Source organism: Lemur catta, chromosome 10 (assembly GCF_020740605.2).
Source record: "Lemur catta isolate mLemCat1 chromosome 10, mLemCat1.pri, whole genome shotgun sequence".
Classification (NCBI taxonomy): Eukaryota; Metazoa; Chordata; class Mammalia; order Primates; family Lemuridae; genus Lemur; species Lemur catta.
The window spans coordinates 5,759,708-5,784,113 of NC_059137.1; the positions used below are offsets into that span (position 1 = coordinate 5,759,708).

General features: G+C 58.5%; 1 protein-coding gene across 1 annotated transcript in view; it reads right to left on the reverse strand.

The window, feature by feature from the left end:
- The window catches only part of HMCN2 (hemicentin 2), a 139,035-nt gene that overhangs the window by 13,790 nt on the left and 100,839 nt on the right, over positions 1 to 24,406 (reverse strand). Inside the window, 26 exon segments of the mRNA XM_045563742.1 lie at positions 4,132 to 4,213; positions 5,774 to 5,964; positions 6,924 to 7,058; positions 8,012 to 8,225; positions 9,123 to 9,313; positions 10,289 to 10,423; positions 10,823 to 10,957; positions 11,227 to 11,334; positions 12,490 to 12,654; positions 13,492 to 13,613; positions 14,639 to 14,795; positions 15,450 to 15,577; positions 16,226 to 16,370; positions 16,448 to 16,589; positions 17,123 to 17,259; positions 17,347 to 17,428; positions 17,868 to 18,058; positions 18,615 to 18,881; positions 19,406 to 19,503; positions 21,010 to 21,193; positions 21,563 to 21,687; positions 21,773 to 21,945; positions 22,022 to 22,126; positions 22,128 to 22,159; positions 23,103 to 23,234; positions 24,153 to 24,234. Of these exon segments, the coding sequence (XP_045419698.1) occupies positions 4,132 to 4,213; positions 5,774 to 5,964; positions 6,924 to 7,058; positions 8,012 to 8,225; positions 9,123 to 9,313; positions 10,289 to 10,423; positions 10,823 to 10,957; positions 11,227 to 11,334; positions 12,490 to 12,654; positions 13,492 to 13,613; positions 14,639 to 14,795; positions 15,450 to 15,577; positions 16,226 to 16,370; positions 16,448 to 16,589; positions 17,123 to 17,259; positions 17,347 to 17,428; positions 17,868 to 18,058; positions 18,615 to 18,881; positions 19,406 to 19,503; positions 21,010 to 21,193; positions 21,563 to 21,687; positions 21,773 to 21,945; positions 22,022 to 22,126; positions 22,128 to 22,159; positions 23,103 to 23,234; positions 24,153 to 24,234 (3,658 nt within the window).

Here is a 24,406-nt window from a genome sequence, read left to right on the forward strand (position 1 = left end):
CATCCGAAAGATGAGGATGATAACTCCTGTCCATTTGCTGCTACAGGGTCTCCAGGACGGCTAAAATGGGAAAGAAGGGGGTGCCCAGTGCTGGTGACCCTGCAGCGGTGTCTGCAGCCCTCAAGTGTCCGCGTCATCTCAGCCGGGGTCTGTGGATTGCCTTTTCTCATTTTAGCTGGGTTTTCCTTGTTCTTGGTGTGACAAGTAAGTTCCCGTATTGTAAGTCTTGGGTTCTTATCTGGCCTCCATGTTAGCAGGCTTTCTCTAATGCTGCCAGGGGCAAGGAGGTGCCACTTCACTTCTGCAGGGAGACAGCGGAAGTCCAGGGTTCCTTCCCTTGATACCCCAGAGCAGGGACGGGTGTCTCATTATTGCTGGCCAGGGTGGGAGTTCTGGCTTCATGTGAGGCTTTGTCTGACACCACCCTGGGTGGGATGGGGAGGGACACCCTTTTTTGCTCCCTCTTGGCCGTCACTTGGCCTATGTGGGAGGGGCTCCCCACTCAGCGAGTGAAGCAGTGGAAGTTCTGTCTTTTCGTTAAGACTCATCTGACAGCGCCCCGCCCCAGCCAGGGCGAGCAGGGCCCCAGCCCCGTGCAGGTGGAATGTAGGCCCCTACTCGGTATTTGTTAACGGGCCTGGGGCCTTTTTCGTGGTGGTTGGCTGGAGTAGGGAGGTTGTTATCTACAAGTTTTCTTTCTTGCTATGTTGTCCTCTTCCTAGCCATTTAACAAGAAAGAACAAGTTCTTGTTGGGGACCGTGTGTGTGTGTGTGTGTGTGTGTGTGTGTGTGTGTGTGTGTGTGTGTGTGTGGCAGAGCCCATTGGCATTTCCAGGTTGTCGGTTTCTCAAGCAACCAGCCCAGGATGTAAGAGACAAGAAGGAAAACCAAGGAATTCATCACCATATTGTTCCTCAGGTCCCAAGATCCATAGTCAATCGTCCTTTTCTCTGCCTTCCAGAGTCTGTTTCTCTTTGCTTCCACATATAAGTCCAAGGTTTTTAGCAAGAGGAACAGGGAGAAGTGCGTCTGCACCAGCTTGTCTGGAACCAGAAACCTAACCCCATCCATGACAAAAACTCTCAACAAACTAGGTATAAAAGGGGAACTTGCTCAACCTGATAAGGGCAGCTACAAAAACCTCACAGCTGACATCATACTTAATGGTAAAAGACTGAATCTTCCCACCTAAAACTAAGAACGAAGCAAGGATGTCTGCTCCTGCCATTCATTCAACATTGTACCAGAGGGTCTAACCAATGCAACAGGCAGTGCAAAGGTATAATATGTAGATTGGAGAGAAAGAGGTCAAACTGTCTCTATTTATAGATGATATGATATAAAAATCAACTATATTTCTATGTATTAGAAATGAAAAATCCACAAATCAAACTAAGAAAACAATTCCATCCAAAATAGCACCCCAAATAATAAAATACTTAGTAATTAATTTAACAAAAGAACTGAAATTATAAAAATTATAGAAGAAAATATGACCTTAGGTTAGGCAAAGTTTTTGTTTTTTAGATATAACACCAAACACATGATCCAAAAAAATACAAAATTGATAAATTTGGACTTTGTTAAATTTTAGCACTTTTGCTCTTCAAAGGCACCACTAAGAAAATGCAAAGAGAAGCCACAGACTGGGGGACAATATTTGCAGAGCATGTGTCTAATAAAGGACTTGTAGCTACATTATATAAAGAGCTCTTAGAACTGATTAATAACACAACTCAATTAAAAATAAGGGCACAGGCCAGGCCCAGTGCCCCATGCCTATAATGCCAGCACTTTGGGAAGCTGAGGTGGGAGGATTGCCTGAGGTCAGAAGTTTGAGACCAGCCTGGGCAACACAGTGAGACCCTGTCTCCACAAAAAATAAAAAAAAATTAGCCAGGCGTGATGGCATGAGCTTGTAGTCCTAGCTACTTGGGAGGCTGAAGCAGGAGGATCACTTGAGCCCAAGAATTCAAGATTGCAGTGAGCTGTGATCACACCACTGCACTGCAGAGACTCTGTCTCTAAGAAAAAAAAAAAAGCACAAATTCTGAACAGACTCTGAGCCAAAGAGGATCAATGAATGACTAACAAACACATGAAAAGATGCACAGTATCGTCAGTTACTAGGGGAACACAGATGAAGTGAGATATCACGTCATCCCCCCATGATAGCTAAAATAAAAACAGTGACATTATCAACTAGTGGCCAGGATGTGAACAAATCAAAACCTCACATGCTGCTGGAAGAAAAGTAAAATGGTTCAGCCCATCGGGGGTTTCTTAAAAAGTTAGACCTGCGCTTACCATGTCACTCAGCAACTACACTCCTAGGAATCTACCCAAAGATAAACGAGAACACATATCCACCAAACACTGGTACACAGATGTGCCCAGCACCATTACTCATAATAGCCAAAATTTAGAAATAATCCGATGTCCAGTAACTGGTGAATGGACAAAAAACGTAGTCTATCCTTACAATGCAATACTGTTTAGCAACAAAAAGGAATGAAGTACTGATACACGCTGTCACATGCTATGACATGGATGACTCAATAACACTGATACATGGAAGAAGCCAGAACCAAGGCTACATATGATTCCACTCATATGAGATTTCCAGAACAGGCACATCTATAGGACAGAAAGCAGCTCCATGGTTCCCTGGGGCTGGGGTGGGAACAGAGATTGACTGCAGATGGGCAGAGGGAACTTTCTGGAATGATGGACATCTTCTGAGAATGGGCATGGCACAGGTCGTACGACTCTGTAAATTTACCTAGAATCACTAAACTGTATACTTATAATGGGTGAAGTTTTTTACTTTTTAAAAATTGTGGTAAAAACCACAATACATGAAAGTTACCGTTGAGCCATTCGTAAGTATACAGTTCTGTAGCGTTAAGCATATTACATTGTTGTGCAACCAATGTCTAGAACTTTTCCATCTTGCAAAACTGAAACTCTGCACCCAGTAACACCAACTTCCATTCCCCTCCCCCCAGCCCTTAGCAACCACCATTTTACTGTCTGTCTCTACAATTTTGACTCCTCTGGGTATTTCATATAAGTGGAATCATGCAGCATTTGTCTTTGTGTGACTGGCCTGTATTAGTTAGTAGAATGTCCTCCTGGTTCATCCATGTTGTAGCCTGTGTCAGAATTTCCTTCCTCGTTAAGGTTGAATAGCAGCATTCCATCGTACGAATGGGTGAACTTTATGGTATGTAAGTTATATCTAAGTAAAGCTGCATTTTTATTGTTGTTTATTTTTGTTTTGAGACAGGGTATGGCTCTGTCACCCTGGCTAGAGTGTAGTGGTGTCATCACAGTTCACTGCAACCTCAAACTCCTGACCTCAAGCGATCCTCCTGCCTCAGCCTCCCAAGTAGCTGGGACTACAGGCTTGTGCCACCACACCTGGCTGATTTTTGTATTTTCTGGAGAGACAAGATCTGGCTATGTTGCTCAGGCTGGTCTTGAACTCCTGGACTCAAGCAATCCTCCCACCTTGGCCTCCCAGAGTGCTAAGGTTACAGGCATGAGCCACTGTGCCTGGCCTATAAAGCTGTTTTTTTTAAAAGAATAAAAACAAGCAAAGCGTGGGACTTGGGGCAGGGGCCTGCGGGTGGAAGGGGCATGCTGGGGACTCTGGGCGCTGACGCTGGTCTAGTTTGTTATTTAGGTGCTGGTCAACTGGTGGGTTCGTGGTATAAAAGGTCACTGAGCTCGACACCTACGATACATACTCTTTTCACATGTGTGCTCATCTTCTATAAAACACTCCCTACAAAACCCCTACTGAGACTACTTCACAGGGTTACTTGGAGGCTCAGCAGAGCTTGGCAAATGCAAGAGCTGTCCCTAGGATCTTGATGGAGTCTTGGGTTTTAAATAACCAGCTCCCCCAGGCCTGGCTGGTGGGGGCCGGGTACCCATTAGCCCCACTCTGGGTCCCGCACACATTTGGGAACGTTTCACAGGACTCTAGCTGTGTGTCCCAAAGAAATACTAGCTTAAAGATTTCGAAGTCTCCGGCCTGCCTCTCTTGGCCACGCCAGACACCGCTGTCCCTGGGTGCCAATGCCCACGCCCCCACCCGCTGGGGGAGGGGAGGCCGAGACTCACTCTGAAGCACGAGCAGCACCACTTTCTTTGCTGTGCCCATCTCGTTCTCCGCCAGGCACTGGTACTGTCCCGCGTCGTCCCTCTACAGGTGGGCAGCGGGGGCGGGGGTGCTCAGGAGAGATGACCAGCAGCTCGGGACGGGCGGGCATGCAAGGGGCAACCGGACCCAGACCCATCCAGCCAGCAAGGAGCTTAAAGAATGCACCAGCCAGGGACACCCAATTCCCCACAGTGCATCTGAGGGGCCTCTGTAGCCCCTTGTCAACAGAAGTGCAAAAGAGAACCTGGCCCCTTTGCACACCTGGAACCGGGGTGTGACTAAAGAGATGGAATAACTGCCCTAAGGACAGCCACTGTGGGAAAGGGTGATCTAGATCCACCTCTTCCAAACCGTGTACACTGAAATCTTGCTGCTCTGCGGCGCATTGTTTGGGAATCCATGGGGAAAACAGTTTCCACGGTCGAATAATTTTGGGAGACACTGAGTCAGGCAACAACACGTTTCTGAACTGCAGGATTTCTCAGGGCCTTTACTGTCCCAACGTGCACCTCGACTCTTCCAGAAGGGACGTGGTGTGTGGTGTTCCCCTAACTTAGGTGGCCAAGGAAGCTTTGTTCACAGATGTGAGTGGAACTCAGGAAGAGCACTGGCTCAGTTCATTCTGAGTGGCAGTGCCACCATGAGATGGGGCAAGGGCAGCCTGAGGCCACCGTCTATGCTACTCCCAAGGGACAGTCGGGGACAGCATGACACAAACTTGAGAATGTAGACTTGGAGGTCAGACCAACATGTAACCGAATCCCAGCCCTACTGTTTACTGCACTGAACCCATTATTGGACATTCCCATGTCTCTGGAGCCTCAGTTTCCCCAGCTCTGAAATAGATATAACCACTAGGACTGCTACAAGCATTAACTGAAATGATGCCCATGAAGTGGAGGTGCAGTGTCTGCCCACAGAGAGTACCTGGGTAATGCTAGCCACGATTACTACTGCTGCTGCCATTGTTACCTATCCTATTACTGCTGCTATCCAGACAAAGGCTACCATATGGGCAAGATTAAGGCCCCAAAGATGAACTTGAGTCAGGACTGACTTATGGATTTCTGCACAATCACTGGCACTTGGGACACAGAGGGAAGGTGAGAGGCAGCTGCCACAGTGCCCAAGGCTTTGGAAACAGCGTGGAGCAGGAGCCAGGAGAGCTGGGTGGGGTCCTGCCTCCTTCACCTACTGCCTGTGGGCCTCTCTGAGCATCAGTGTCTTCATCTGTAAAATGGGGACACTATTACCTGCCTACCCTGCCCCCAGGGGCTGTTAATAATAATACAACTTTTGGGACATTACCCAGCGACCACTCTTAAATCCCTGGTATGAGTCATCTCACTGATTTCTCACTGTAACCCTGCGAGGTGGAAATAATTATTAGTGCCACTGAGTGGGTGAGGTGACCAAGGCACAGAAAAGGTAAGTCACTGGCTGGAGGTCACCCTAGGTAGGGGTGGGAAGATGTCAGGTGACCGGGCAGGGAAGTGCTTTGCGGACAGCAGAGGAGGTGCCAACCTAAAGAAGCCTCCTGAACAGTCAGAAAAAGCGTAGGGTCGTCCCGGGTGCCCCCCAAGGTACCAGGCCCCGCCTTGCCTCGGTCCTGGGAATGGCCAGGGAGCCATTCTGCAGCCGGTGCCGGAGGCGGCTGCCTCGCAGTGGAAGGCCATCTTTGAGCCAGCGGACGTTGGGCGCTGGGTCTCCACGGACCACACAGTCGAGCTGGACGCTGGCCCCTACAGGTTCCACCAGGTAGGAGAAAGCCTCCCCTTGTAGGACAGGAGCCTCTGCATGGGGTGACATTAAGCAAGTGGTCAGGAGACAGGCTCCCTTTAGGCTCAACCTCCCATAAACCTGTCCCCAGTGGCCTGCCCGACCCCTGCCCCCAGAGGCCTACAAAGCCTCCTGCTAGCCCAGCATCACACGCATCAGGGCATCATGTCATGGGTCAAGTCACAGACTGGCTGCAGCTACCAGGAACTGTGCTGAGCAGGATTTGAAGCTGAGTGGTAATAGTGCTGTGATTGACTAGTGATGCCTGAGACAGGCACAGGTGGGAGTACAGCGCTACGTGTGTCAGATACTCGCTCTCACAGATGGGTTACACCAGCTGCAGAGTACCTGCTGGTACTTTGGAAATCAAGAGCTATAGGAAAACAAGAACATCAGGACACCTCTGCTGTGCACAGCAACACTGAGTTTCACGGGACTCTCAAAACACTCTTAGATGCCATGTGCCAGTTTCCATCCTTCCTGTTTCCTGAGGTTGGATTTACCAAGAGCTGCAGCTGCGCCCTGGTGCCTGGGGCTGCTCGTTCCCTCCCTCAAGCCACATCCATCCTGGAGCTGAGCAAACCAAGTTATGGCATCGCCTAGGGTCACTGTGCTCCTCTGGGCGGGGCAAGGCCACAGGGGACAACTGGCAGGCTGGCGAGCTTTGGGCATCTTTCAGCCAGGGTGCCCTGGCCCCAGGCCCTCCTCACACCCTGGCACCGCCCAGCTGCAGGTAGTGCTGCAGGCACTGGTCGGATTCCAGCTCTACCTGCAGCCAGAGCTGTTGGGTAAAAAACACTGATGCCCAGGTGCTGCCCCAGAGAGGCTGCTTTACTGAGTGGGAGGTGGAACCTGGGCCTCAGCATTTCAGAAAGTCCCCGGGGGATTCCGTGCGCAGCAGGTGGAGAGCCACTGTCCAAGATTGGGTTCCACGGAAGTCGCGAGAGAATGGCCGCCCGGGCCCGGGGCCTACCCTTCACGTGGACGAAGCTGACGGCCTGCACGCGGCCCACTCTGTTCTCGGCCCAGCAGACATAAGTCCCGCTGTCCTGCCTGGTGACCGCCACCCGCTGCAGCGTGCTGCCCCCATCCTGTTCCAACACCCCTTCTGTGGTGGAGAAGGACATGGGGACCCTGAGTGCAGGTGCAGGGGACTCCTGCCCCCATGCTTCACTCAGGCCTGGGTACCCAGCAGGTGCTACATAAAGACACAGAAACAGAAGGAGTGTCCCCTCTCCCAGGGTGAGGGCTGACCAAGACACTGGCTCATGGGAGGCACAGGCCATATTAGAGGGTTTTATCACTCTGAGGTGCGCACTGTGAGCTTGCCAAGGGGTCACGGGAGGGTCGTGGGGGACAACGAACATGTGGCACTTGCAGAGACATTGCTGTGGCTTCTAGAGATGGATTCGATCACTGGACCTTGCTTTCCTTTGCCATGGGTTAGACACTGCCTCACTGCAGGCATCAGGACAAGTGCCCCCCTGCCTGGATATTTGCTCTGGGTGAGGCCTGGTGCCACACGTGGCTCTTGTGTTGTCACTCTGTCCTCGGGACCCCTGTTACCTCCACGTTACTGGTGAAGAAGCTGGCCTCTGGGAGGCCGGACCACTGGCCCCCGGTCCCTCCAGGGAAGTGGTGGGGCCCTGCCAGGCCTTCACCACAGGTGTGCAAAGGTGTTTCACACCTGTGGACTCCAAATTAGAAATGCGGGGTCCCAGGTGGGAGGGCAGAGCCACCCAGGGAAAGGGCTTCACCGAGGATCCCACGATGGGAGCGGCGGCTCTGGGCTAGAACACAGGCCCCCCTCCCGGCCCTGTGGTCTCTGGGTTGAGTCATCTTCTCAGGTGGCTTCTTCCCGTCCCTGATACATGGCTTGTTGGACATGGCCACGACTGAGTTTGCTCTGTCCCCTGCATAGGGCCCAGACTGGTGACCCAGAACCACAGGGCTGGCCGACAGCCTCCTCGGGTCCGCAGGGTTGGGTCTCCCCACCTGCCCGCCCTCCTCGGCCCCCTAGGGTGCTGGTCTCTGTCCCATGTGCCCCCAGTTGGCCCAGACCTGTGACTGGCCGGTCGTTGATGGTCCAGCCGATGCGGGGGGTAGGGCTGCCCCGGGCCACACAGCGAAGCCACAGCCTGTCCCCGAGGCGCAGGCTGCGGTCCCCAGGCAGGGTGGTGAACACAGGCAGCGCCAGGATGGTGAGGTGCACGCGTCGGCGGGCCCGGCCCACGGCATTCTCAGCAGTACAGGTGTAGGTGCCAGCGTCCTGGCCCTGTGGGCAAAGGGAGTTGGCTGGAGAATTGCCCCCTATCCCTGGCGTCGGCCAGGATGCCGGCGGGGACCCATTCCCCTGCAGGTTTCCATGGAGCATCCAGCCCAGAGAGGTGAAGTGACTTGCCCAAGGTCACACAGCTAGCAAACGGGTGGGCTGCACCACTGCACTCCTTGGCAGCTTTCATAAGGCTCCGCTCCTCCCTGATCCAAGCCCTGACTGCACGATCACAGCAGTTCCCGTTTACTAAGCACCTACTGTGTACCAGGCCCTGTGCACAGAACTTCACCTGCACCAGCTCATCCACGCTCGAATCACCCCGAGGCAGGTCCCACTTTCAACGCCTTTACAGAGGCCCCAGGGAGGCTCTGAGAGGAGGAGTTTCATGGCCTGTCCAGGCAGGGCTGGGTGCTCACCACCGCACCACCCAGCTCCCTGGGGGCAGGGTCCAGGGCCCGGGACACTGAGGTACGCGCCCAACTGAGCCCCCCAGAGAGCGGCTCACTGTGTGTTGCAGACTCTGATGGCTGCCGACGGGGAAGGGAGCCGGGTCCCACCCACACCCGTGGCTCAACACCTCCCGAGACCACAGGGAATGTTCAATGTCAAAGCATAGTTGAAAACAACCAGCTGATTGTGGGGACACAAAGTTGTCACCACCCCCTACCCCTAGAGCTGGCCCCTGTGGTCTGGGTTCAAATGTGGGCTCTGCCTCTTGGCAACAGCATATCTTGGGACAACTAGGTTCACTCTGAGCCTCAGTTTTGTCACCTGTATGTGGGATGACAATGCTTATTTCCAGGCCCCTGGGGCTCAGAGGCTGCAGCGCTCAGCACAGCACATGGCAAGCCGGGGGTCTCGGCAGACGTCTGCTGCTCCCAGGGCGGAGCCCCTCACCTCCACGTCCTTCACCAGCAGCTCCCCGGAAGGCTGGATAGTGAACTTCCCCTCGGTGCCAGACACAGGCTGGCCGTCTTTGTCCCAGGTGATGTCGGGCTCAGGACTGCCCCTGGCCGTGCAGGGCAAGAGAGCATGGGAGCCCTCGGTGGTGGACAGGTCCGGGAGGCCATTCTCGATCACCGGTGGGACTGCGGGCAGAGGGAGGCCTGCTTGGACCTGGGCTGGGGACAGGCTGCCCCCACCCCAGTGCCTTTGGAGCTTGGCACGGCCCCTCAGCCCTCCCCAGCCATCAGCTGCCCCCACCAGCTCCCCGGTCAAGGATTTGGGGACTCTGAGTTTGGTGAAGCTGTGATGGGTGACCCCACTGCACCTGTGCGTGTGCACACACACGCACACACACATGCACACACACACGCACACACGCACACACACACACACACCCCAAGACTAAGAGCTTCAGGACAGAGGCCTTGGGCAGGCTCCACTTGGGCACAGACTCCTCGTGCTGGGCCACTTCCAGGGCCAAAAGCAGAGCAGCTGTCACAAAGCCACCCTCGGGGAGGAGCTACCCTGGGGTCAGAGTGAAGGTCCCTGGCTGGCCGTCTGGTGACCAGCGATGCTCCTGGTCACTGGGGAGAGGAGCACGCAGGACAAGGAGGCTGGGAGGAGCAGGGAGCCAGGAGCCCTCCGTATTCACAGCCAAAATCCAGCCCCAGCCCTACACAGCCTCGGGCAGGGACAGCACAGAGCAGGCCACCGGGGCTCCCAAATATGCCCGGCCAGTGCTGCCCCCTTACCTCTGGAGGCAGTGATGGGTCAAACTAAGGGAAGGGCACAGGTGATTGTGTGTGTGCAGGGGAAGGGACCGAAGTGACCGCTGCTATGGGACAGCCAGAGTGAATGAAGGATGCCAGACTAGTGTCGCAGGAGGGGCCAGAGAGAAGTCAGGGGGACGGGAGTTTCTGCCTGAAGCCAGACGTCGGGCACAAGATTCGAGATGTTTTCCCCTTAGTTCCCTCCAGAGCCAGAAGCAGGGCTGAGGTTGGGGAGCACACAGGGACGTGCCCTGCCCGGGCCCAGCGCCAGGCCGCGAAGGGAGGAGCTTGCAGGAGCCTCAAGGCCCCCGGTCACCAGGGTCCACTGTGGGCCCCCCTCAGGCGCACCTTGCACCACCAGCCGCGTTTTCCCCAGGGCGCTGCCTGCTCTGTTCTGGGCGACGCAGAAATAGTTCCCGGCATCCTCAGGGCTGGCACGGATAATCCGCAGCTGTCCGCCCGGTAGGACCTGGGCACTTGCTCCTGGATGTGGTGGGAGAAAATCGGGGCCAGTGGCTGGGGTGGGGACCCTAAGGAGGAGAGGAGGGCAGCTTGGGCTCTTCTGGCTGGCAGGCAGCAAATGACGTGCTGGGGTCCCAGGTGACCAAGTGACAGCCGGGAAGCCCGGCCCAGAGCCCAGCCCAGCCACTGCCCGTCCCTGACCTCACGACTCAGCCACTGAGTGCTCACGTAGAATCTCCAGCTGTGGTGGCAGCAGGAGGGAGAGGGCAGGAGGTGAAGCCAGAGCAGGGGCTGGGGGCGTGTCCGGGCAGGCCAGGCGCTTTCTGGGACCTGGAGCAGGTTTGCAGGGTCTCCTGGGGCAGGAAGGAGGACCCCGGGCCCATACTCTTCCCTTCCTGGCTGGCTTTCAGGGACACTCACCTGCAGGGACACTGAGGCCTTCCTTCTGCCAGGAGATGGCTGGCCAGGGGACGCCCGAGGCCTCGCAAGGCAGCAGCACCTCCTCCTGTGCCACCACCCGAACCACGCTGGGCAGCGGCTTGACCGTGGGGGCGGCTGCAAGGGACAGGGTGCAGAGGTCCCTGGGGGCACCTTAACACCAGCTCCTCCAACCACGGGGCCTTCTGAGCACCCGGAGAGAGGCCTCTAAAGGAAGCGGGGGTTCTGGAAACCTCGCTGCAGCAACAGGGATGCCGGGGCCGAGTTTTTCCTCCCAGAGAATCCCACCAGGGAGTCCAGTCAGAGGCAGATCCTGCCTCCGGGCCCGGGGCCTCCCCTCCACCCCACGCCCCACCTGCCTCTAGCTCTGGGCCGGGCACCCTTACCTTGCACAGTGAGGACCACGTGCTTGTGGGCCACGCCGGCAGAGTTGCGGGCCGTGCAGGTGTAGCGGCCAGCGTGGATGGGGAGGGCCTGCCCGATCTCCAGAGCGCCTGTGGGTGGGAACGGTCATGGGGGTGGGGACAGAAGTCCCCCTGATGGAGGCGGCAGGGCTCCTACACACCCCCACCCCGAAGTCCCTGGTCCAGGCCACCCAACCTGCCTCCCCTGCCTGTCTGTAAACAGTACGGGGGACCAGATGACGTGAGAATCTGGGTTTTGGGCCTGCCTCTCCTCCCTGCCTGAAGCATAAGTGTGGGCAAGTTCCTTCCGCTTTCTGGGCCTCAGTTTCCCCATGTGTACAGTGAAGAATCAGACAAGATAGTCTCTAAACTCTTCCAGCTGTCAAGTTCCAGGATCTGCCAGGCCCTATACAGGATCCTCAGCTCACAGGTGAGAACACACTCTGCTGTTCTCACCTTGCTCTGCTAAAAACTCACCTCCATCAGGAAGCCTCCTGGGATTACTACCTCTTCTGTCCCTCTTTGCCCTCCCTGCCTCAGCCTTAGTGCCTCAACAAACACCATTTAACATTCTCAGACTGCAGGCTGCGCTCTGTAGTCGAGTGAAGTTGTTTCTAAATTGTCCTCCGTGGACTGGGCCCTGCTGGGTGGGGGAGGGGAGTGAGGCCCACTGGACTCCAGCCACCCCGCAGCCCCCGCGCTACCGGGGATGCAGCCAGATCTGTGGCTTTGATGTTACCACTTACTGGAAGGAAGGGCTATTGCTTCCGAAGGGTTCGAGACCGCAGATCCAGCCAAGCGGTTCTTAGACTTCAGAGTTTCACTAACCAACTAATACATTTAATTTGGAGAATCCCTATAAAGTGGCCAACTTTTTATTTTGACAAGCAAAGACATTTAAAAAATCACCATCTACTATTACCTTAATTTCATCAAAGAAAGGAACTTTGAACACCAGAAGGCTGAGTGTAATTTCAGAATAAAGGATGGGCCTTCTAACGGGATACAAGCAGGCTTACAAACACTCGCTTACAAACACTTTCCCATGAAGCAGCACCGATTTGCCCACGAGCCCCAGGGATCTCAACCCTGCAGTGCACGGAGGACGGTCAGTGGCCCAGAGAGGGCAAGGGGGTTCTCCCGGGTCGCACAGCCAGAACTTTCCACTTTGCTCTAGCATGTGGGCTCCTCCCGTCCTCCCCGTCCCCCCTCAGCTGGGTCTGTCTGCAGCTGGCCCCAACTCACCCGAAGGGGAGACACGATAGCCACTCCCCCGCACTCCTAGCTGGGTGCCCGCCTTGCTCCAGGACACAACCGGGGCCGGCACGCCCATGCTGTGGCACGTGAGGACCACGGGTGCCATCATGGTCACAGTGAAGTCTGTCTGGTCATCGGCAATGGTGGGAGGCCCTGAAGCCCAACACAAGGTTTGAGGCCCTGCGGGCACAGCCGGGAGCTCATGGCCACGTGGCTGGGCATGAGAACTATATGCATGGAGACTGAGACACCAGGTGGCGTTAGTGACTGAGTGCCAGGGCAGGAGTCAGGGGCAGCAGAGGGAGAGGACACAGGTGCTCACTCAGCAGATGCTTTGGGGCACAGGGACAGTCATGGCCGGCCTTCTGTAGAGATGCTGGCCTGGCAGCTTCAGAGCGCGGGTCCCACAGGAGGAGGGGCTTTGAGGGAGCTGCCCAGCTAGGGCCAGAGAAGGCCCCAGGGGAAGTGGCGTTTAGCCTGAGAGCTGAAGGAAAAGCAGGTGTTGCCTGGGTGACAGGAAGAGTGTTTCTGGCAGCGGGAACAGCATGTGCAAAGGCCCAGAGGTGAGGAACAAAAAGCTGAGCAGCAAGACTGGACCCCAGAGCCAGGCGGGACTGGGTGAGCTGAGCCTGGGGGGTCGGCAGGGCCAGACCACACAGGGCCTTGTGAGCCCAGATGAAATCCTGCACTCTATCCTGAAGGAAGTGTGTAGCCGTGGAGTGAGGGATTTCTCACTGGGGTGATAAGGTCAGACTGGGTTTAGAACATTCTGGATTGGGAGGGCCCTCTCCTGTGAGCTACCATGTGCCAGGAACTGTGTTGCAGCTGGGGTTGTATCAGGGTGGGAAGGCAGGATCTGAGAGGCCTTCCTGGAGGAGGCGTCCCACAAAGCGCAGGAAGGCTGTAAGGAAGCCAGCACCATCCCCCAGGCGGGAGAGAACCCAGGAGCAGGACGCGCTGCCCCCCCATCTGCCTCCTGCCCCGACTCACCGTGAACGGTCACCTGGTAGAGCCTGCGGGCCTCGCCCACCCCGTTGCTCACCACACACTCGAACTGGGCGGCGTCCTGGGGGCCGGGTGCTGTGAGCAGTAGGGCACTGGAGGGCAGGAGCCTGGGGCGGACAGGCAGGCAGCTACGTGACCAGTCCAAGCCAGCCGCGGCCTTCCCGCAGGGCAGGCTGGATGAGGGTCTCACGACCATCTCCCGTTCCTATATCCAGCTCCTGGCCCTGCCTGACTCTAAAAGTTTCTTCTAGAAGTTTCTACCCCCAAAGGTCTAGCTGTTGGGTTTGTGGGTGATTTTTACTTTCATCCCTGAGTTTCCCTGTAACCCTACATGTTTGCTCTGCTACAATAACCCTCTAGGATAACTGCTTTTATTTTTTTTTTTTAAGAGACAGGGTTCTACTTTGTCACCCAGGTGTGGTCATAGCTCACAGCAGCCTGGAACTTCTGGGCTCAAGTGATCCTCCTGCCTCAGCCTCCCAAATAGCTGGGACTACAGGTGTGCACTACCACACCTGGCTGGTTTTTTTATTTTTTGTAGAGATGGGGTCTCACTGTGTCACCCAGCCTTGAACTCCTGACCCCAAGAATCCTCTTTCCTCAGCCTCCCAAAGTGCTGGGATGACAGGTGTGAGCCCTGTGCCCGGCCCTATAACTTCTGTCATAATAACCACATTCGAAGCCCCAGGCAGAGGGCTCGGGCTCACGGAGCACCTGCTCCTGACACACAGCTCCGTGATGACCTGGCACCGAATGCAACAGGCGTTTGGCGAATCCATTGCTGACTCAGCTCCTTTAATACCCGCAATGGCTGTTTAACCATCAGCCGCATTTGAGAGACGAGGTTCCTGGGTCGTGCAAGCTCAGGCTGCCACATCTTGTTTTTAAACAAATAGTGACTGAGACATAAAGGTTACATACTCTCTCTTTGGTCGTGTGTCCCAAATGCTCTCACCCCTGCCTTAGTGTAAAGACCCCCCGGCCCCCACGGCCAGACACACCTTCTGGTCCTGGCTTCTGTGAGACCTGAGCACACCCTGCCTCGTTTCTGCTCTGTCCCCCTACCCCCTGGGATGGGCATGCCCCTCACCCGGTGGGTCGCAGGACGCTACCGCAAGGACCAGCTCATTACCGGTAGGCGTCCTGCTGCAGGCGGAAGTCCAGCTTCTGTCCATCCTTCCACCAGGTCACCAGGGGCTTGGGGGAGCCGCTGGCCTCACAGGGCAGTGAGGCTGGGGTGTGGGCGGTCAGGGTCAGGTTGGAGGGGCCGGGGACGATGGCTGGAGGCTCTGGGGAGAGGGCAGTGGTCAGGAGACAGGGTGCAGGGGCGGGGTGTGAGGGGCTCCCCGAGGCTGTGCCCAGGGGCAGAGCCCAGGGCAAAGGCACTCGCTAGCCCCTTCAGCCTGTCTCTACGGGGGTGAGGGGGGCAGGAGAAACTCCCCAGCAGAACTTCAACAGGCTCCCAAGGCTGGGGCGTTTGGGCCTTCCCTCATCCCCATGCCCGTGTCCCCTCACCACCTGTCCTCAAATGAGGCCTCCAGGGCTCGACTCCCCGTCAGCCCCTGCCCGAGGCCAGGGTCCGCCAGGGTCCACCGAGTTGGCCTCCAGCCAGGCTGTCCATTGGAGCGGGAAGAGATTAGAGCACCTGATTCCAGCGACTCTGAATCTGAGCTTTCACATGTTCCGCCTTCTGTGCACGCCTTCCCACGCACTCAGTAGCATGGCATCGCAGCAGGTGTGTGCGGTACGTGCATAAAAACAAATCTGCACCCTCTGCCTGTGCACGCCCAAAACTTTTCACTAATGGGCTTTATGGTCAAAACATTTGAAGACCATGGCTCTCGGCTCCTGACGGCTGGGGTGACCCAAAGCTAAGCAGGACTGGACCCCAACAGGGACTGGATGCTGAAGGCAGGGAACACGCCCTTCCTTGGGCCACTTACCAAAGACCTGGAGGTTGCGGCTTTGCCGATCGGAGCCAGCGGAGTTGGATGCCAGGCAGAGGTAGTGGCCCGTGTCCTGGGTGAGGACTGGCTGGATCCTCAGGGAACCGTCGGGCAGAACTTCAAACCTGGAGTGAAGGGAGGGGTTGCCATGGAGACCAGCAGACCGGTGGGGCCCTCACCTTTGCCTTGGCTTTTTCTCAGCAAGATGCTAACTCAGGAGTCAGAGTCCTGTGTCCGCGAGGCCAAGGTCAGTGGTCACAGCCACGGGCCGCTCCCACACCCCAAGCCAGCACTGGAAAGGCAGAGAGAGGGGCTGCCCCTGGCCTCCCCCAGGAGACAGTAGGACCCCACTCTTCCTGGGAACAGCCCCTAGATCTGAGAAGTGCCTTCCCCAGGACCACGTCTGTATGGATTAGACTGGGGATGGACGCGTCACTCAGGCTGGGCCAATGGCATTCTCTGCCCTGTGAATTTGGAATTGGGATTACAGACAACTCGCTAGGTTGTGTGAGCTGAGCAGCTGTAAACTTGGGGGCCAGGGGTGTGTTGGGGACACCTCTGGCATGTTCACAGGGGAAGAGGGTCAGAGAGGGAGGGACAGAGAGTAGAGAGAGACATGAAGGCCACACGCAGAGAGCAGAGATGCTCCGAGGGCCACCCACGTCCTGATGTTAAAGACGCTGTTCTGCTCCGACCGCCCTAGTGGATTTCTGTTTCCAACCCACGAAGAGGCACCTGAGACCCTCCCGGAGGTCACCCCTTCCAGCTCCCACCTGGGGCTCCCAGGATCCAGGGGGGCCCCGTCCTTCCTCCAGCTCACGAGGGGCGGGGGCACGCCGTCGGCCTGGCAGGGCAGCAGGGCTGTCTGGTTCACTGAGGCGTTCACTGCGGGCGGTCCAGGCCGGATGGTGGGCGACACTGGGGAGGGCACAGAGGGAGTGGGGCTGGGGGCCTGTCGCTCTGCGGGGCGGGGCGGGGCGGGGGCCCACACTCACTGTGGATCTCCACGCGGAAGGCCACGCTGGTGCTGCCCGCGGCATTGCGGGCCGTGCAGCCGTAGTCGCCCCCGTCGGCTGTGCTCAGGGCCTGCAGCTGGAGGAACCTGCCCTGCTCGGGGAACTGCGTGTGGGCGTCCGCCTGCAGAGCCCCGCCAGGGAGCAGAGACCCTCGTCAGCACCCGGCCGTGCCAGGCCAGCCCCCAGGCACCAGGCAGGGAGGACCAGGGGCCAGTGAAGTGGGATGGTGGCCTCTGTCCCATCCCAGGCTGGCTGCAGGCCCGGGCTCAATGCCCAGCTGAAGACCCTCCGAGGAAACTGGCTCCTCTGGGAGCAACGGTGCACCCTACCCCTCGGGCTCCGCCGGAGGACCCCCACCCTTGGGTGTAGAGCAGCAAGTGCGGCCCGTCTGAGGGATGAGCACAGAGGCCTTCGCATTGGCCTCAGGTTACACAGCCACGAGAACCAGGCATGCCCCTCAGAAGCCCTGGTGTCCCGAGCCTTGCCTCAGCATTCCCATCCATAAAATGGGGATGACAGTAGCGTCTGGCGTGGGAGGAGGAGGAGGGAGAGCCATAGCAAAGTGCTGCTCAGAGCGGCTCTCAGCACCCAGGACCGGCCTGGCCAGGCCTCAGGACAGGAGGCCGTGCCCCTGGGACCCCACCTGGCGCCCACCTTCAGCAGGACGCCGTCTCGGTGCCACTCGATCTCGGGCGCTGGCTCGGCCTCTACAGAACACTCCAGGACCAGCTGCCCCGGGGCCAGGCCGACCACAGCACGGGGGCCTCGAGGCCCAACAACATTTGGAGGGGCTGGGGGTGCAAGAGGACATGAGAGGTGGGTCCCCGCTGCAGGCCCCGTCCTGCCTCCCACCCCTCCCCACCCCCCGCACCCCCTACCTTGAACCCTGACCCAGAAGCTCTTCTCAACTTCACCCGCAGGGCTCTGGGCCAGGCAAGTGTACAGCCCCGCGTCGCCCACCTGGGGATGGAGCGGGGTGAGCAGCGGCCTCCCAGTCTGGCTTTCCTCTTCCACAGCCAGGGGCCCCGGGTTGAAACTCAGCCCGCAGAGCCGGCCGTCCCTCCTTCCCAGCCAGCCTGCACCCCTCTCTGGCATTCTCCACCTCCGCCTCAATCTGGCTCCAGGGCTGGTGCAAGCCCAGCCTCTTCCCAGAAGTCGCCCCTGACTGCACCAGCCCTTGTCCGGCCCCAATGGGGAGTCACCTGGCGTTGGCATCAGCTCGGCTCTGACCCGTTGGGAGTGCCCAGGGCACAGCCCGGGTGGGTCACATCCACATACTCGCCCCTCACAAAGGGGGAGCTCGGCCACACCTTGCCACCTGCCCATGGGATCTGGGGAAGCGGCCGTCCCTCCCTTCTCTCCCACCCCAGCCTCATCCATGGCGGCAAGGCACCCGCACCTGCACGCCCTCCACCCGGAGCACCCGTCCGGCTCTGCTGCTGTCGTCCGGCCTGCTCAGGGCCTGCCCGTCCTTGTGCCAGGTGATGTTGGGCTGGGGGGTGCCCCGGGCATCACAGAGGAGCTCCATGGGGGCACCAGGGGTCAGCAACAGCTCTGTAGGCCGTCCGGAGTCCTCGATATGGGGGGGATCTGCAAGACACCCCACCCTGGGTCAGCTGTGCCCAGAGTGCTGGGGGCTGGGGTTCCTCCTACCCTCTCCCCATCCGGATGCTGACAGCAGATGGGGCCAAAACCAGACAAGGTGGAGGGCGGGTGTTGGAAGGTCCTGGAAATACCAGAAACCATGGGCCCATCTTCCCAGGACAATTATTTGTGCTTTAAAACCAACAAGGACACAGTGTGGAGGGGGACACACAATTGACACAACTTTTCCAATATGTTAATAGCACAACATTTGCAAAATTTTATGTTGAGTCTTAGGGCTCTGCCATCAGATTTTGGTGGCTCTTGTTCTTGCTTCTGCCACCAGGGCTGGGGGACAGGACAGAAGAGCATAGCTCCAGGAGAATCAAACCTCCAGGCCACCCACAGCCTGCAGGCCAGGCCAGTGAGGCATCCCATGGGGGACCCAAGTGGCAGCCCCAAGTCTCTGGGGGTTGCACGTCTCTCGCTGCCTTCCCATCGCCCCCAGAGCCCTACCCGCTCCCCCAACCCAGAGACGCTGGCCTGAGAACACATGACCCACCCATGACGGTCAGCTGGAAATGCCTCCTGGCTTCTCCCGCCTCGCTCACGGCCACACAGGAGTAGGTCCCCGAGTCACCAGCTTCCACGGCCTCTAGCTGCAGGCTGGGCCCCTGCTCCAGGCTCTGGGGTGACAAGGGCTCCCCGTCCTTCATCCATGAAACAAGGGGCAGGGGGATGCCCCGGACCTCGCATGGGAGGACCACCGGGGAGCCACGGACCACCGCCACATCCTTCCGGAACTCCGCAGGCTCCAGGACAGGCGGCACTGTCGGGGGGCAGGGTGGGCAGGAGCCATTTTATTCCATGACAGATGGCCCTCACCCCAGTACCTTTGCACAGGTTGCTCCTGTTGGCCAGAAGACCCTCGTCCTGGACAATTCTGTCTCATCTCCAATACACAGCTTAGACCTCACCTCCTCCAGGAAGGCTGCCCTGAACCCCCATGGCCGGGTGAGGTGCCCTCCTCTGTGCTCCCACAGATCCTCCCCACCCCCTGGTATCACTGTCGCCTGGAATTGTGGCCATCTCGTTACAGAGCTGCCTCCTGCCCTGACCTCCTGGGCATGGGGACAGGAGCCGCTCTGCTCGCCCACCCCCGCCTGCCCGGTGCCCCCGCACACCGGAGTGAAAGAATGAGCAAGTGAAGGAATCGAAGACCGAGTCTGAGTTTGCTGCACCCTAATGCCCTGAGGGCTGACCCTCGGTCCTACCCAGATGGGCAGAGGGGCCGAGGGCCTGGGTTCTCCCCCAGTGAGGCCAGAGGAGCCCTTGCCCGCCCCTGCTCCATACCGTGCACCTGCAGGGTGAAGTTCCTGTCCACCACGCCAGCTGGGCTCGCAGCCACGCAGGTGAAGACACCGGCATCTGCCAACTGCACCTGGGAAATCCTGACTCGGGGAAGGGGGGTGGAGAGAGAGAGAGGGAGAGAGAGAGAGAAAGAGGGAGGGAGGGAGAGAGAGAGAGAGAGAGAGAGAGAGAGAGAGAGAGAAAGAGAGGGGGGGGGCGTGCCAGCTGAGCGGAAGGACTCCTTCCCTCTTCCATGCTTTGTCTCCCAGCAGCTTGCTGGCCACAGGGCACAGGGCTGCCTCTGCTTAAACCCCTTTCCCGGCTCCCCAGCTCCCCTGGGATAAAGCCTCAAACTGCCCCTCCCTGAGCCGCACACAGTTATCACAGCAGCCGAGGGGAAGCGACCCCAGTACCCATGACGGACGGATGGACAAATGAAATGTGGTCTCTCCCTACAGTGGAATATTATTCAGCCCTAAACAGGAAGGAGATTCTGCCACGTGCTGCCGTGTAGATGAACCCTGAGAACATCATGCTACATGAAATAAGCCACACACAGAAGCACGTGTATGATGCGATTCCACCCATCGGAGGGACCCAAGTAGGCAAAGTCACAGAGACAGGCAGCAGACGGGGGTGCCAGAGGCTGGGGATGGGCAGGCACATTGGTGCTTAATGGGGACAGTCTCCATTCTACGGGGTGAAAATGTCCTAGAGATGGGTGGTGGCGATGGCTGCACAACAACAGGGGTATACTTAGTGTCACAGAACTGGACACTTAAACATAGTTAAAATAATGAATTTTATGTTGTGCATATTTTACCACAACAAAAAATGTTAAGTCACATCATGACGCTCCTCTGCTGAAAACCCTCCCGCGGCTCTCCATCCCTTCTCAGGACACTCGAGGCTTTGCAAGGACTTTCGGCATCTACCCTCATCGCCCGACCTGCACCTGCCTGCCCCTGCACTCTGCTCCTTGAACACACGGCGCTCCTGCCTCAGGGCCTCCGAACTTGCAGTTCCCTCTGCCGGGACGCTCTTCCCCACAGAATCCGCTCTTACCTCCTGCCATCTCTGTCCAAATGTCACCTTGTCTGAGCCCCCATGACTGACCATCCCAAACAGCACCCTCCACTGCCACCTCCCGTTTCCTCGCCCTGCCACTCTTTCTGCAGCACACGCATTTCATTTATGCATCTGTTTGTTTTCCAGGCCAGTCCCCATGCCCCGGGGCTGCAGGGGCAGGAACTCCATCCACCCCTGGGGCCTGGAACCACACCAGGGAAGGCAAGTGCTCCATAGCACTGTTGAGTGCACAGAGATTTTGCTCAGACACCTTCTTCCAGGAAGTCCTCCCTGACTTTCTCCACCTGGCCAGGCTGAGTCAGGTGCAATCAGATGTCATTGCCTGAGGGCTGAGGCCCCTTTCCTCTCTGAGTTCCTGTGAGGGTGGGGTCCTCCCACCCTCCCCATGATACACCTCTGCATGTTTATATTAGTTTTATGCTAAAACCCTTCAGAAGTGGTTTTAAACCCGAGCTGCCTGAAGAGTGTGTCTGGGGGCTGGGACCGGCCGGCCGAGGGGCCGGCAGCCTCTCCCCTACCTGAGGGTGCGGCCAGAGCCGTGCAGGTGGGTGCGCTGGGAGAGTGCGAGGGGCAGGCCGTCCTTGAGCCAGCTCACGCGGATGGGCGGGGAGCCCCGGGTGGGGCACGCCATGGTCACCAGCTCCCCAGGCCTGCTCACCAGGGTCGCCGAGCCCTCTGCTCCCTGCTCGATGGTGGGAGGCACTGGGGGTGCACAGGGAGAAAAAGAGGGGTCTTGTGGGGAAGGCAGGCTCCTCCTACGGAAGCTCCAGGAGGCGGCACCGGACCTGGCCTTCTGCCACCAGCGACCGTTGGGGCCTCCAGCCCGCAGGAGGGGTGAGGCCCGCGTGTGGGGACACAGCCTCAGCCCTGGCCTCTCTGTCTCCCCTCATTCCCAGCTCTCCCTGGGCTGCAGGGCTTGTGCCTCTAGTTCGTGGACAAGGCACGGAGGCCCAGAGAGGCTGGATCTGTGCCCTGGGTCACAGTGTGGGCATTGCCAGGGGCTTCAGCCCTGGTCTCGTCGTCACCCTCCACGTGCCCCCATGGTGGCCCCACGTCGGCCGGGCTGCTCACCCAGCACGTTCACCGTGTGCAGCCTGGCGTCCTCCCCCGCCGGGCTGTGGGCCACGCAGGTGTAGGCGCCCGAGTCCGCGGCCCGCAGGCCCTTCAGCACCAGGGAGCCGCCGTCCAGGTAGAACCTGCCGCAGGGAGGGGGGCCCGGGGCAGGCGTGTGAGGGTCCGTGGGCCCTGCCGCCTATGTGGAGGGCGCGGGCCGGGCCTTACCGGAGGTGGGGGCCCACGCCCTGGCCCAGCGGGCTGCCGTCCTTCAGCCAGGCCACGTCGGGTGGCGGCTGCCCGTCGGCCTCACAGTCCAGCCGCACCTCCTGCTCCTCCAACACATGGTGCTCCTGCGCCGGGCCGGAGCTCCGGATCCGGGGGGGCCACTGCGGCAGGGGCTGTGGTGAGGCCGGGGGTGGCAGGGGTTGCTTTGGGGCAGGACACAGGGGTGCAGGGCGCAGACCTACCCAGCACATCCACCACGAAGTCCTTGCGGGCCTCGGCCTGGGCGTTCTCGGCCACACACGTGTAGGTGCCAGCCTGGGCCGGCTGCAGACGGCTCAGCTGGAGGCGGCCCCCCCCGGGAGACGATGCCGTGCGCCACGCTGCTCTCTGGGATGGAGGGGAGCCCTTGAGTCGCTCAGCCCGTTCTTGTGCTCATAGGAGACTGCAGCCCACAGGGCAGGGGCTCCTTGTGCATCACTGCCTTCCTTAGCCGGGGCTCTTGGGTTCCTCTGTTCCTTGTAATCCCTCCCTCCTTCCTTCCACTCCAGACATCTCTCCCCAAGGGACCCACTGCCTCGAGTGTCCAGGACCTGCCCTCAGGCCCAGCCCTCACCTGGCACTCTCTTCCTCCCCTCCCTGCCCCTCAGTCCATCTGGTCTTCCAATCGAGTCGGACCAGCCCTCCCGGACCCGACACAGGCCACTCTGGGGGCGCCCTGGGTCTCTGCTCAGGCCTGGACGCCTCCCCTTTCCTTCTCTCCAGCTGCACCTCTGCCCAAAGCTGTCTCTAACTGCACCAGCCTGGGGCACCCGCAGCCCGACCTCCTCGCCAGACCCCGTTGGTCCAGCCGCCTTTCCACACAAACTGCACCAGCAGCTGCTCTGTGTCCACCTGTGGGCTTGGCAGTGAAAGAGGAGCACGACACAGTCCCTGTCCTCAGGGGGTTCAGATGTACTACAGGGGACAGTGAAACAAGTGCAGTCTGGTGCCCCGTGAGCCCCTGACAGAGCCGGCCAGCAGGCGTTGTCACGGCCCCCAGTGCCCGCCCCGCACCATGCAGAGCCCACGTCTTCCGTCTCCTGGGGGCTGACCGAGGGCGTGGATGCAAGGGGACCTCCGAGCCCCCACAGGAGCCGTTCCTGATGTTTGGATTCCAAGGGCCAATAAATAACGTTCAGAGACAAGCTGGAGTGGGCCCAACACTACCCTGCCAGCCTCTGATTTCGCCAAATAAGAACAGTGACAACCAACAACTTCTTTCTTCCACTTACACTGTCATTCCATTAGGTAAAGGAATACTGCACGCTAAGACACGGACAGATGTACTCACCCACAGGCATTCTGTCCTTCAGCCAAGTAACGGTGGGCGCAGGGACCCCAGACACATCACAGGTCAGGACTAGGGGGCTCCCAGCCACCTGGCTCACTGTCTCCGTCTTGGGGTTCTCAAACGTGGGGGGCACTGCAGGAAAGAGGCCGATTCCCAGAATCCTGAGACTTTGCCCTCAGCCCCTTCCTCTTGGGCAGAGCGGGGAGGCCCAAGAAGCCCTTGCTGGTCGTTAGGAGTGCACAGTTTATGTGCTGCCCTTGCTAGAGAGAGGCTCCTTCCTGCTTCCTGTGGGCTGGGACAGGGTGCAGAGTCCCAGCTTCAACCACAGGAACAGGGACGACACCCTAAGAGATGGACGGCCAACAAGATGGAAGGAGCCTGGGCCCCTCCGTCACCACGTGGAGCTGAGCTACCCACCAGCGCGACACTCACCCCTGGGCCTTCGAATGAGAGGGACAAACTTCCCTCCCATTTAGTCCACTGTTCTGGGGTCTCTCTGTGGCACAGCTAAGTCCACATTCTGACCTAGCGTGAAAGAACATCTGACTGCAAGAAAATCTGGCCACGCTCCCTAGACAGCTCAACCCGGCCCCTCCTCACCCCGGCTTGAGCCACACACACAGTCACACGCCATCTGTGTTCCATCCTTGGGCTGATGGGACAGGCCCCCTTGGGGATCAGGACAGAGGTGACGTGGCCTCCTGTGTGTCTGGTCTCTCAGGGCTGCTTCATCCGGTGCCCTCATGCCAGGCCCTGTGCCCGGCACTGTCTCCACACAGCAACGGCCGTCCATGCCCCGGGCACTTCGCCTCTCCCACCAAGGGTGAGCCTGCGACTCCGAGGGACACGGTCGCTCTGCTAAGCCCCACAGGCAGGCCATGGGCACAGTCTTAATTTGGGTCCTGCTAATCCTGCCTTTTACATTCCAGGTCTTGTGCCCTTCACACTCGGCAACACCGCCTCTCCCCAGCTACCGTCCTCCTCCTCCCCGACAGTCCTGTGTGCCGCCAGGGCCCCCACGGCCACGTGGCCACCTGGTCCCCAGCTTACCCTGGACGGCGAGGACGAAGGTCCACACGGCCTCCCCAGCCACGTTGCTGACTCTGCAGCTGTATAAACCTTTATCCGACACCTAGGATGGGAAGAGCACATGGTGACTGCACGGAGCTGGGGTGGGGTGCCCAGGGATCCCCCAAACACCTAGGCCCCCAAAGCTTCCAGAGCAGGGGCTCCCCAGGTATGCGGTCCTGGCTGGGAAGCCAAAGGGAGAAGGGACGCTCTGGCCTTTCCCGAGGGCCTCAAGA